This window comes from Ctenopharyngodon idella, chromosome 2, assembly GCF_019924925.1.
Source record: "Ctenopharyngodon idella isolate HZGC_01 chromosome 2, HZGC01, whole genome shotgun sequence".
NCBI classification, from domain to species: Eukaryota; Metazoa; Chordata; class Actinopteri; order Cypriniformes; family Xenocyprididae; genus Ctenopharyngodon; species Ctenopharyngodon idella.
In genome coordinates this window covers 5,790,184-5,803,537 of record NC_067221.1, presented here as the reverse complement: position 1 = coordinate 5,803,537, position 13,354 = coordinate 5,790,184, and the positions used below count along the sequence as shown (strand labels likewise).

The window sequence follows — 13,354 nt, the reverse complement described above, 5'->3', positions numbered from 1 at the left end:
GTGAACACTTTTCAAATACATTTACATTTATGCTGCTCAGTTTCATATCACTGGGGTATATTATAAACGATAGGCTATTTTTATAATTAATAACTATTGAAATAAAAAAAGCCACTTGTCTCTGAACAAAGCACCGATGTCAAGCCTATAGCATTTTCAAGCATATATTGTGACATTTGCCTATAAAGAATATGCCTGAAACAATTTCAAATATTGTGTAGAGTTAGTATTGCTGCAAAAGTTATTATTAGTGAGATTTGATCTTCTCACTTAAATACAGATTAATTTGCTTTTCTGAGTCAGTGTCCAAACAATACAAGGGTCATATTTACTTTACAGCATCATGTGGTTCAGTATTGCCCCAAATGGTGCAAAATTCAACATGCACTATGAAAATCATAGCTATGAAGATGTTGGCAGCTCAAAAGATGCTTTTATTGCTCTGTGTTTGGGTCTCACTGGCACATGATTCAATCACATCGGCACAGCTGAAGAACATTGAGGAAAGGCTGACAGCCACAGAGGAAACTCTGAAAGAGCTGAAGAAAGAGAATGAAGGTACATTTTTATCTACGTTGATTTGTTGAATCATTTCCAGCACGAAACATTATACTGAAATGTTCCTTCTGAACAGCTTTAAGGATTTTGACAAAATCCTCAAGTGATAAGCTTGAATCTCTCCAGGCAGAGAATAAAGGTAAGTGAAAATACTTATTCTATGATGTTATATTTAAAACCAAGTGTAAACATGACACAAAAAACTTCCCTTTTCACAGCCAAAGAGGTTGCCTTTTCAGTTGGACTTGTGGCATCTGGATCACAACAATTTGGACCCTTTGAAGCTCGGACACCCCTGATCTACAAAAAAATTTTCACTAACACGGGAAATGCGTATGACTCCAACACAGGTAACCCGTGCCATTCACATATCTTTATTATGTTAATTATGATGTTTAAGTACATTTTTAAGCATGAATTCATTTGTGTCTCGCAGGTATTTTCACAGCACCAGTGAATGGAGTCTACTTCTTCAGATTTTATGCTCACGCTCACTCTACTAATCAAATGGCAGTTAGTCTCCTTAAAAATAAACAAATCCAGTGCTCTGTGTTTACTGAGAAGCCCGTGACCAATGCTAACGCCAGCAATGGTGTCGTTCTCTCGCTGGAGAAGGGTGATCAAGTGAGCACACAGCTGTGGGACAACAGCTGGGTTTATGATAATGAAAGCAGCTTCACCAGTTTCAGCGGTTTTCTGCTTTTTCCTCTGTGAGCGTCAACTGAATTCAGAATTGTGACAAAAAATGTTACTATTGTCATAATAATAATAATATATGTGTGATATTTACATCAAAGGAAGAGAACATTGTATGATACTAAACTCCTTTACATGATAGGTAAATATGAAATAATAATAATAATAATAATAAAGAAGTCTTTATTTTTTTTGTTGACTTTTTCTTCAGCTTTTTTTATTTCAAATGCAAATTAAAGGGGTAGTTCACCCAAAAATGAAAATTCTGTCATTAATTACTCACCCATAAGACCTTCGTTCATCTTCGGAACACAAATTGAGATATTTTTGTTGAAATCCGATGGCTCCGTGAGGCCCACATAGGGAGCAATGACATTTCCTCTCTCAAGATCCATAAAGGTACTAAAAACATATTTAAATCAGTTCATGTGAGTACAGTGGTTCAATATTAATATTATAAAGCGACGAGAATATTTTTGGTGCGCCAAAAAAACAAAACAAAATAACGACTTATATAGTGATGGCCGATTTCAAAACACTGTGTCGGAAGATTCGGAGCGTTATAAATCAGCGTGTCGAATCATGATTCGGATCATGTGTCAAACCGCCAAACTGCTGAAATCACGTGACTTTGGCGCTCCGAACTGCGGATTTGACACGCTGATTCATAACGCTCCGATAATCATACCGGTGTAATTGACCCATTGCAGCGTATTCGGTAAGTTTAACCTTTGATTTATATTTTAGAGCAATACTGAAAGTTAATAGCTACGATGCAAATTACTATAGAAGAATAAAACGTCATCAGCATGCGCTACTGGTAAACAAAACACTATGTTGAATCACTTTGGCAGTTGTAGTTTTTATGTGTGCTGAAAATAAAAAGGAAGCGTTGAAAGAAGAAGGGAAAAGAGCTTGAGCAGTTTTAAGTTTTAGCGCCATGTCGCGTTGATTTCACGTCACATTTTTATTGGCTGGTCAGTAGACGTAGGTCGTAGCAGCAAACACACTGTGCGTTGATGTAATGGGTAGTATTCATATTATTCATCACAGACATTAATACTGAGATTTGAGTTCTGTTCAATAGATAAAGTAATTTTGGTTTAACAGTATTAATTGTTTTAAAGTAATTTTAGTTAAACATTATTTTTTTTATTGTTTTATTTTGTAATGTTTATAATACAGCCGTTAGTCTGAAATCGATGCTTTATTATAGTGAAGTTTAGAGTAGATCCGTTTATCTGAGATCGATTGCTCATGTCAAGCTCTCTCACGGTATCGCGAGAGTTCCTGCATGCGGGCGAACGTTATCAGGTGAGATCGCGAGAGTTGGCTCATACGAGTAAACCAGAGCCGTTAAATGTTTTTCAACGGCTCTGGAGTAAACGCCATCAATGGAAAACATCACTCATTATGTGTTGTGATCTTTCTCCGTTTATTCTCAGGTAACGGATCACTAAAGTTAGTATAAATCATTTAGAAAACGAGTTTAAATGTTGATGACATGTGCATGTTTTATTTGAAAGTGTAAAAGTTTATTTTGAGTGTGTTAGTGCGTGATTATGCGCGGAGCACATGGTAGTTGGGCCTAACGCATGGTTGCGTGATGTTAATATGGTTTTCGCCATGTGGAAAATACTGTGTATTGTCGTAACTGTTTACGAGTTATCTAAGAATGTACTCATATTCATGTTTATTCACTGATGGTGAAAAGAATGAGAAATGTTTAGAGAACTTTGTGAGCATGGTTACAAGTTAATGTATATATATTACTGTGATCAACTTGTATGTTAATATAAGTCGTGTGTTTAACATGAAAATATACGAGTAAACGCCATCAATGGAAAACGTCACTCATTATGTGTTGTGATCTTTCTCCGTTTATTCTCAGGCGTAACATTGATCATGCTGAATTTCTGACACTGTCAGAAAATGATCGTAGGCTTTCTTTGGTCACCAGACCGGGAAAACAGCCGTCTTTGAACCTCTCTCACTGCATGACATAGGACCACCGATTAAGAGCCACGGTCACAGAATTCGCCACGATCGTTTCACGATGGCAATCTTTCATCTGGGACAGCCAAAAATCGTGCAGTGTATCCTGGGTTTAAGACCTTGATTAGCTGGTTCAGGTGTTGAATTAGGGTTGGAGCTAAACTCTGCAGGACAGTGGCCCTCCAGAAGCAGGATTGGACACCCCTGCTCCAAGACCTGAAATGGGTGTGTTAGATAAAGGAGACCTGCAAGATGTGCAGTGCTGGGGAGGCTCCAGGAATGTGTTTGGGAACCCCTCGGAACACACCAAGCCGCTGGTCGACCGTCAGGCAGTTTTTGTTCGTCGGCCAACTAAGTTTTCTCAGTCGGCTGAAGTTGGTACTCGTCGGCTTTTTTTCAGCTGATTCGACATGTTGAAACGGCGTTGGAGCTCGTGGGTCAGTCGGGCCATCTGATCATTCTGATTGGCTGTTCAGCTACTGCCACCTGCCGTCGGGTGTCAAGCGTCGGTTTGGTTTGTCAGGGCAACTTTGGACACAGATGCTGCCGACGTGAGCCAACCTCGCAGTCTGCTTTCATTGCCACTAGTTCGTCGGTGTCGGCTTGGTGTGTTCTGGGCTTTAGACATTTGACCATTCAAACAGTCCTGAAGTGTTTACTTACTGCATATGAATTTGTACTGCACAATGTGTGATATTCTCTCTCTAAAGTGCATATTCTCATGCTCATGTGATTTCATAATCCCAGTCCTGTAAAGGTAAATGTACACACTGGTGTGAGATATGATTACTCTTTGTGCAAATATATTTAGATGAGAATACAAAGGTTTTATGTATGCAAAACAACTCCAGATTTACTAGGATTATTACAATAAATGTACAACAGAAATGCAACATACAGAAAGTATTGTAAACAGTTTATAAACGTGAAAGGTGATTTAAAATGAAAGCAAATTAGCTCATAACAGTGGAGTTAAATCAAAAATACATTTTAAAAGGCTGTTTCATTTATACGTATACAGTAGTCAACATTAGAAGTGGATCAAAACCTTTCATCAAAGTTGTCCTAAAACCTCCTTCTTAGGACAACTTTGAACTTTTTTGATCCACTTCAAATGTTGACTACTGTACATGTCCTGGTGTTTATTCCCTACACTATCAAAAAAAATTGTCCAAGATTTTTTCATATGTTTCTGCACTCTGTGAGATTTGAAGTCTGGTCTTTTGGTCTTTTTCGGGCACCATAGTCCAGGACCGTGCCCTCAAAGAGTCTGGCCATGAATGCCAGGCCATCAGCTTTGATGTAGGAGCGTCCGGCAAAGGTGTAGAGGATAGGATTGGCACAACTACTGATAAAAGCCAGAGCGGATGTAACCGCACGACTGGACTGCCAGATATGATCCAATCTGGGGATAGACAGAGAAAGTGGTTGTTGACATTTGGAGAAATATCTATTTAAATCATCTTCAGCACACCACTTACCTTTTTTTGGTTGATCCATCTTGTATAAGTGCTGCCACCACCTGACCAGAAGACAGATAATTCATTCAGGCACTTTGCTTACAATATAGTTACGTGGATTTGGGAAGATTAACACAGAGATTTAAATAAAAAAGGACTTACTTGTACTACATTAATAATATGATAAGGAAGCCAAAAAATGCAGAATGCCACAATGATGGCTTGAATGAGGTTCTCGCTTCGTATCCTTCTCTTGAACATGGTCTGTCTGAGGCGGCGAAGGATACACGCATAACTGCTGACTATGATCACATACGGTACCAGGAAGCCCACCACTGTCTCAAGTGTGTACTGGAGTATCACCTGTTCATAATGACATCATGTATGAATTATGAAATTTTGTAAGGATATAATGCACAGTCAGCAGATCATTATCGAAAAATAGACATGAATCACTGGGAGTGGTTTATATTAATATAGTAATTCTCCTGCACTCTAAAAAAAAAAAAAAAGTGCTATATAGCACTAAAAGTGGTTCTTGGCTCGTATTCATAGGGGAACCACTTTTGGTGCTATGTAGAACCCATAACCCATTTTATTTCTTAAACAAAAATGGTGCTAAACAGCACCAACAGTGATTCTTTGCCTCGTAAAGAACCTTTAAAGGGGCTTAACAGGTTCTTTGTACGGCAGTGGTGCTATATAACACCTTAACCACCCCAAAGAACCGCTGAAGCACCAAGATGTGCTACAGAGCACTTAAAGTGGTTCCCCTATGATTACGAGCGATTTCGAGAGATATAAAACAATACTAAGCAGCTTGATATACAGCATTGCTACAGACGATGGATTGACCAATCATAATCAAGTATTCAAGTATCAATGGAGCAAAGAGAAACCACTCACATGCTGTAAACTGCTGTGATTAGTTTCACACAATGTGCGTCCGTTTCTATAGTCCATCGTTTTTCTGAATCTCAAAGCAGGAAGAGCCAAAAGAAATACGACAATCCACAGGCCCCCGAGCACAAGTAATACCGTCCGTCTACGAGTACAGGCTTTCAAGTATTTGGGCCACACCACTGCCACCAGTCTGTGTAGACTCATCAGCGTAATGATCATAATAGAAGCGTACATGTTTGTGTTGCACAAATAGAAAAGCATCTTGCACATGACACCTCCAAATATCCAGCTCTGCTTGGCTAGGTAAATTATAAAGAAAATAGTCAGACACATCAGACAACCGTGTACACACGCCAGGTTGAGGATGAGCAGGGTAGTGACCGACCATTTGCGGGCACGTGCCAGGATGCTCCAGATAATGAAGAGGTTGCCAGGAACACCCAGGAGGAAGACGATGCTGAGGATGAGGGCCCCAAAGGCAACAGAAATACTGTTACCCACAATGCTCTTATCCTCAGAATTGATTGTTGTCATGTTCTCCATGGAGGTGCTCTGATTTCCTGATTCCATCAGGAAGGCGTCAGAAGAACTGATGGAATCAGAAAGCAATGTTATTTGAAGCTGGAAATGCTTTCATAACCCTATAACCCTGCTAAAAAAATGTTTAAATTTTTTTTTAAAACCAGCCGACAGACTATCCTAAAATCAGCTAAGACCGGCAAACTAGATTAGTATAGATCATTTATTTATATATTTATTTATTTGTCAGCTGTTTTTTATTTTTTATAAACTATTTTCACTTTACTAGTAAATGGCAAGTAACACATTGAATTAAACATGACATTTTGAAGTAGAAAGAAGAAATTGTAAAATGTAGCCTATAAAAATCTTGAAAAATATCTGAAAAAATCTAAACTTTACACTGGACTTTTTACTTGATAACTTGAAACTATTATTAGCACATGATCAGTCGAGAAAAAGAAAAACAATTATATTTGACCATGTTATCCAATTCAGATGATGTACTATGAATTATTGAGGATTTTTTCTTTAATAATGTTTCCTTCAGGGGCAAATAAAGTATGAGCCAGCATCAAGGATGGGCTCTCAGCAACCATGTAATTATTGAAATTCAGCCAGTAATCTGCCATCAATGAAAAACAACATGGAAAAGACGTGCTACAACTTGCTCTGCGGTCTTGATCACAAAAAGGCACTCAGATGCTGTAATATCCACCAATCAGAGGATCACGTCCTCACCCTCATCCCAAAAGTTCTCTTATATAAACTTTATTTTACAGCAATTGTCAAGAAAAGAATACCATATTTAAAGTCAAGTTAAAAGAACAGCAAAGCATTTAAAGAAAAAACATATTCACAAATTGAACTGTGAACCTATTCAGTATTGCAATCCCTACAGTGTAAGAAGATAAGATTGTCCAGTCTGATTGTGATCACTACAATTGGTTCTGAACAGCAAAGATGAAATTGAGAAACTGGTCAAAGTTGCGTCAAACAGAAAGTGGCCTGAAAGGACAAACTGGAGATGGAAAATATAAGAAATAAGATGGACTGTAATGTATTCCTGGTTTGAAAATCAAAGAGGGTTTTCTTGTAACTCACCAATACACTTGATTAGATCCGAATGGCTGAAATGTATTTTCCCTGAAGTGACCAGATGGACCTGGTTAGGTTGTGTGGTCTCCAAGTTGGTCTCTCTATTTCTTTCCCCTGTCTCTCAGATAAACTTTCACATAGCTTATCCTAAATTACTTAAGTTCTTATTGTTGTTCAGTGATCTTTAATTGTAACTTGCCCTACTGCTTCTTTCTGTTATAAATTGCTAGTCTTCTGACATATTGTGTTCAAATTTGCTCCACCCCACCATCCTCCTCTTCCTCCTCCCAATATTTCAACACACCAATTTCTTCATATCTTTATTTTAAATGAATGTTCAAGGTTGTTTTCCCTAACTTGCAGGCTACAGCATGCAAGAAGATTGCAGGAAGGAGTGGAGGAAGTGTATCACACACTTCCACATCTTGGCACCCACCTTACTACCTGCTCTTACCTGCTTTGACTTTTCTGAAATAATCCACCAAATATGAATGCTGACATCATGTACTCACCATCACGTTCCATACCGTTTTTCTTTCTTCTGTGGAAAACTAAAGGAGAAATTCTGAAATTCTGAAGAATAGCCACTCTTTTCCGTATAATAAAAATCATTAGGGAAAGGAGATGTTGAGCTCCAAAATTACTTAAATTAACAAAAAAAGGGGGGAGGGGGGTGCATAAAAAGTATAGAAGCATAAAAGTATCATAAAATATCATAAGATTCATTCAACTCATCTTTTATACTCAAAGTCTTTTGAAGCCATACTTATTAGCAAGGTATATTATTAAATGGAGTATTAAATAGAAGAGCAGAGAAGAACACAAGGGTCCGGTTCATACAAGAACATGTGTGCTATTTATACACTTTTAGCACTTGGTAAGAATTGGCAACACTCTACACCCTTAAAAATAAAGGTTTTGGCATTATGGTTCCAAGAAGAACCTTCTCCACACTTTAATGTCAGCATGATACAGAAGTTGTGATAGACTTTTCTTCCATATTTTGACATATGTAAGTAAAACAGGTTCCCGAACAAGAAAAAATGTAGGACAGGACTTGATTTTGTCCATCAGGAATCGATTAGACGGTTCACTCTAAAAAATGCTGGGTTAACCCAACTATTGTTTAAAGGGGACATATCATGAAAATCTGACTTTTTCCGTGTTTAAGTGCTATAATCAGGTCCCTATGGAAGCCCGTTTTCACCACTAAATAAAAAAATAAAAACAGTAATTGCGACTTTTTATCTCAGAATTCTGACTTTTTATCTCGCAATTCCAAGTTATAAAGTCACAATTCTGAGATATAAACTGGCAATTGCGAGTTATAAAGTCAGAATTGTGAGAAAAAAAAGAGTCAGAATTGTGACTTTATATCACGCAATTGAGAGTTTATATCTCAGAATTCTGACTTTTTTTCTCACAATTGCGAGTTATAAAGTCAGAATTGTGAGAAAAAAAAATGTCAGAATTCATACATCAATCAACCCGACCTCAGCGAGACGTGTCATTTGACGTAACTTCCAAGATGTCGGCGCGTCCATAGACATATGTAAACCTGAATAAGTTGGCAAAACTCAAAAAAATTTCCTTCAACTCAAAAGTTTTTTAAGTTCATAAATCTCAAAACAATGAAACAGTTCAGTTTACTTAAAATATATCAGTTCTGTGAACTTGAAAGAAAAATAAAGTGCTAAATACTCATAAAAGTTAATTTAACTGAACTAATTTGTTTAATTTAAGTTTGTCCTACTCAAACCAATTAATTATTTTGAGCGTTGGGATTTACAGTTAATGGATGTTAACACCCGGATCTTAACACCCGTTCACACCAAAAACGATAACTATATTTGCGTTCACACCAATGAACGATAACGGTCTGTTTATTCTAAGCTCATGCGCTGCAGTTTTAAAGTGTGTACAACATGTTTTTGCTGTTTTTGTTGCATTTACACAGTTTTACCAGCAGATGTCCTCAGCATGCTATGTTTCGAGTGAATAGCTAGCGTAATCGATCTAATCTAACCGTGCGTTCACACCGCCGCCGGCGAGAGCGTCAAAGTGACAGGAAGTCATTCATTTTCAATGTGAGCCGGCGGCAAGCTCCGGCGAGAGCGGCGCGGCGTGTCTTGGACGGTGAGAGCGTCGAGGAGAGTTGAAGTCAGGTCAACTTTATGGTAATGAGCTATGACGTGGTTCAGCGGCAACCAATCAGAATGTAGAGGTCCTTGCTTGAGAGGATTCCGATTGGTTGCCACAACTTGTCATTTACTTTGACCCTCCCGCCGGCGGCGGTTTGAACGCACAGTACAACGTTGTTGGCAGGGCAGCCAAGGTGAATTTTGACGCTCTCGCCGGCAGTGGTGTGAACGCGCAGTTAGTGAATTTAGCTGACGAAATCAATATAGTGGAATAAAAACAACACCTAGTCTTTTTCACTGCAACTTCAAAGAAAATATAGCTGCAAGCAGCGATGGCGGGCCCAAGCCCGGTGGCACCGCCACCCCATTGGCTTCAGGGCAACTGTGCACGGCGAGCAATAGGCATTTAAAACAGTTAAACATAAAAGGACTATGTCAAAGTCATTTGAATACACCACATTTACTGCAGCAGTTGGTGCACATATGATTACACACACACACACACACACACAGAGACCCACACACATACACACAGAGAGAGAGAGAGAGAAAGAGTGAGACTGAGGGGGGAGGGGGGGAGGACAGAGAGAGAGAGAGTGTGTGTGAAAAATCCACATTCAAACCAAAATATCGGACTTCCTGTTGGTCGGAGCTAATGACTGTAAATTAGAAAGTTGTCCAGCTTAATGAGACCAATATGTGTACCGAGTTTGGTGACTGTAGGTAAAAATAACTCCCCCACTTTTGTCAAAAGGTGGCGCTACTGAGCCCCTCCACCACGCCTGTTTCTAAAGCTTTGTCCATGTCTACTGGTCGACAATATTGATGTGTGTGTCGAGTTTCATGCAATTTGATGCATGTTAAGAACCTCAAAAACACTCAAGAATATTATTAAAGTTTGACATGTTGCCATGGCAACAATATTTAAGATATCACAAATACATTTACAGGTCTACATTTGCCATGTTTTGACATTATTATGATGAAGTTTGAAGCAAATCGGGTAAAAAAAAGATGGTGATCTCAAAGCATTTTGAAAGTGACACACTTCCTGCTGCCAGTTGGTGGCGCTATAACTTTGACTCACAATAGTCACATCCATGTGATCAGACTCCTACAACGAACACACAGCTGAAGTTTCATAAAAATCAATCAATGTATGAATCAATGTATCAATCAATGTACATTTCGTGTTTCCCTTTTCTCGCCATAAATCCGTTGCCTCGCCACGGCCAAACTGTTTGAGATACCAAAAATCCGCTGGCAATTTTTCATAATCAATGTCTTGACTTCATGCTAACCGAGTTTGGTGGTGATCGGATTATTCGCCTAGGAGGAGTATATCAAATTCCAGAGCATCCCTATTATTATTGGTCATTATTTTAAGTTATGGACACTATGAGAGCTCTCTGAATATTATTATAAAATGTATTTGTGATAAAATCAACATTTTCCTATTAATCAGATGTCCCTCACAGTAATTCAGTAATTGCAAATATAAAAGTTACATAAAATCTCACACTTTTGCTATACTAAAGCCTGAAATGGGCACTTTTTGTGACGGCAACCTCATCATTTTTTATCAAAGGCTTAACTTCAGAATTTGAACTAAAATCAGTATTCTTATGATTGAACATTTCAGACAGAATTCAACTAACTTTAAATTACTTTTTCATAAACTTAACAATAAATAAATAAATAAATAAATAAAAATGTAGGTGTGACGGGGTTGTGATTTTTTGCCCAAATTGGCCACTGCTCTAAATCTAGTGAATAAATGGAGAGCGCATGGCATATATGATATTAAGAAATCATGAATAATGTTGAAATAACAAAGATAATTTGCACAAGTAATAGTTTTCTATCTTTAATTGATGTAACGGGGTTGAGTCGTTAAGCTTGACAAACACAATTTCACAACATAATTTAGTTATAATTATTAAAGAAGGTGGTAACTCGCCTGTGTCTGCTCACAGTGTTGTTCAGAAGACTTCTATGATGTCACTTCCTGTTAATGGTGTCACATAAGTATCAGTTCATTATTTTTATGGGGGGAGAATGGTTTGTGTAACGGGGTTGAGGGGTTACTGAGGTACGGAACTAAATAATGTGATTTTAATGAATAATCATGAATTTACTTTACATTACCAGCAAAAAAGCACAGATGGATATTTATGGGAATGGCAAAATGTATGGACTTTTTTCTCATTTTATTATTCATATCCCAAGTACACTTTCATAGAAGGCCTTGAGGGACAAGACAAAACAGGTGGTGTCAACTGAAAAAAAACAAAATAATTTCTAATATGAAGATAAAATGTATGTCATGTTTTTAAACATTATTAAAGGAGACATTTCAATTAATACAAAAAGCTTTGTATTACCGGTTTTGTGGAATGGCTCAATGATCTCATCGTTAATACTTCTCACCATTCATTCCGAGGGTATGACCGATTTTCCATATATCCATTTTCTTTAAAGTATCCTTGAAAAGAGGGGTTGACTTGTCAAACAGTGGTGGCTTTTTCTGGACCTCGGTGATTAACTTCTCCGCGATGTTGTCCGCCATTTTAAATGCACGAGCGCTTAAATTAGAATGGATTCTGATTGGCTGTCAGTGTTTTATCATTGAAAAAATCGTTCTGAAAGTGATCCCAACAATATCGTTTCTCTATATCGTTATTGTTATAGCTGTGGTGTTGACAGTGCTATTCTTTTATATTTAGAATGATTTTTAGAACTATATCTTTATCATTATCTTTATAGTTATCGTTCTTGGTGTGAACAGGCCTTTAAACCATTTTTTGAAGGTCTTGGTCTTGTCTCAGTCTCAGACTTGAGGACTCAGGATCTCAAGACCACAACTGCGAGGACATCACTAAATTGCCAGTGCATTGTCTGATTTATTTGTTAAGATAATTGATGTGATTTGATGTAAAACTTACTTAAAATGCAATCAATAACTTATTTTTAATGTGATTTCTTTAGTGACTGTGGTGTCCGGTTCAAAATGACAAGTCAAATGCCCAAAAATAATACAAATGCCCACAAAATTCAAGATATATTTGCAAAAAACATGATATAATTAAGCAATATCACAAGAGCTGTTTTCACAAATATGAGCATGATTGCAAACGTGATACTGATTTTAAACAAATCTTCAATAAACAAGAAGTTATTATTAAGGGACTTAAATTTTAAGTTTTTGCTATTTCGGCAACGTATTTCATTACTAAATGAATCAGCTGCTTTGAACAAATTGGTTGAATAAATGATTCTGTGACTCACTCTTTAAAGGGTTAGTTCACCAAAAAATGAAATTTCTGTCATTAATTACTCACCCTCATGTCGTTCCACAACCGTAAGACCTTTGTTCAACTTCGGCCAATACAGAGCTGGTGTTCGGATGTAAACAAGGAAGCCTGCACTTTTTGACAACAGTTCAAATTGTTAAATAAAGTCGTTATTTTTGTTTTGTTTTTGCGCACAAAAAGTATTCTCATCGCTTCATAACATTAAGGTTGAACCACTGCAGTCACGTCAACTATTTTAACCATGTTTTTAACTACCTTTCTAGACACTTTAAAAGGTGCAATGACGTTGCTGCCTATGTGTGGATCAAATACTCTCAGATTTCATTAAAAATATCTTAATTTGTGTTCTGAAGATGAATGAAGGTCTTACGGGTGTGGAACGACATGAGGGTGAGTAATTAATGACATTACTTTCATTTTTGGGTGAACTAACCCTTTTATGAGTTTTTTATTTTTAAAAGTAGATCTATCATTTTATTTTTCCATCATATTTCTATATTCAAAATGTTATTTTTAAAACATTAATCTCAACATTTTTCATGCAGGTGTAATTGTACCAGTTCAGATGCAACTTCTGTGCCACCTCTCAGCTCAGTGTCTTATTATTCTAATTGTATTTATTGATTAAATATAAAACATTTCTTAAAATTCAAGATGAATTTGAGGAGTT

General features: G+C 37.3%; 2 protein-coding genes across 2 annotated transcripts; one reads left to right on the top strand and one right to left on the bottom strand.

Moving 5' to 3' along the window:
• The first annotated feature begins 356 nt into the window (after positions 1-356).
• On the top strand, positions 357-1,445 carry LOC127499714 (complement C1q-like protein 2). The gene is made up of 4 exons (XM_051870228.1): positions 357-558; positions 635-697; positions 777-908; positions 995-1,445. Exons 1-4 carry the CDS (start codon positions 366-368, stop codon positions 1,270-1,272), a joined length of 666 nt encoding a protein of 221 aa, XP_051726188.1. The 5' UTR covers positions 357-365; the 3' UTR covers positions 1,273-1,445.
• A 2,590-nt stretch (positions 1,446-4,035) lies between these two features.
• LOC127499646 (leukotriene B4 receptor 1-like) lies at positions 4,036-13,297 on the bottom strand. The gene is made up of 5 exons (XM_051870071.1): positions 7,236-13,297; positions 5,616-6,201; positions 4,872-5,072; positions 4,731-4,771; positions 4,036-4,654 (listed from the first exon to the last, which is right to left on the bottom strand). The coding sequence occupies exons 2-5, from the start codon at positions 6,180-6,182 to the stop codon at positions 4,432-4,434; spliced, it is 1,032 nt and encodes a 343-aa protein (XP_051726031.1). The 5' UTR covers positions 6,183-6,201; positions 7,236-13,297; the 3' UTR covers positions 4,036-4,431.
• Between the last annotated feature and the right edge of the window lie 57 nt (positions 13,298-13,354).

Coding starts and splice junctions, on each gene's coding strand:
- LOC127499646 (XM_051870071.1), bottom strand. CDS start 6,182: ATGGAATCAGGAAATCAGAGCACCTCCATGGAGAACATGACAACAATC. Junction 5,073..5,615: donor ATCACAGCAGTTTACAGCAT/GTGAGTGGTTTC, acceptor CATTATGAACAG/GTGATACTCCAGTACACACT. Junction 4,655..4,730: donor GATGGATCAACCAAAAAAAG/GTAAGTGGTGTG, acceptor GTCTATCCCCAG/ATTGGATCATATCTGGCAGT.
- LOC127499714 (XM_051870228.1), top strand. CDS start 366: ATGGTGCAAAATTCAACATGCACTATGAAAATCATAGCTATGAAGATG. Junction 559..634: donor GCTGAAGAAAGAGAATGAAG/GTACATTTTTAT, acceptor CCTTCTGAACAG/CTTTAAGGATTTTGACAAAA. Junction 698..776: donor TCTCCAGGCAGAGAATAAAG/GTAAGTGAAAAT, acceptor CCCTTTTCACAG/CCAAAGAGGTTGCCTTTTCA.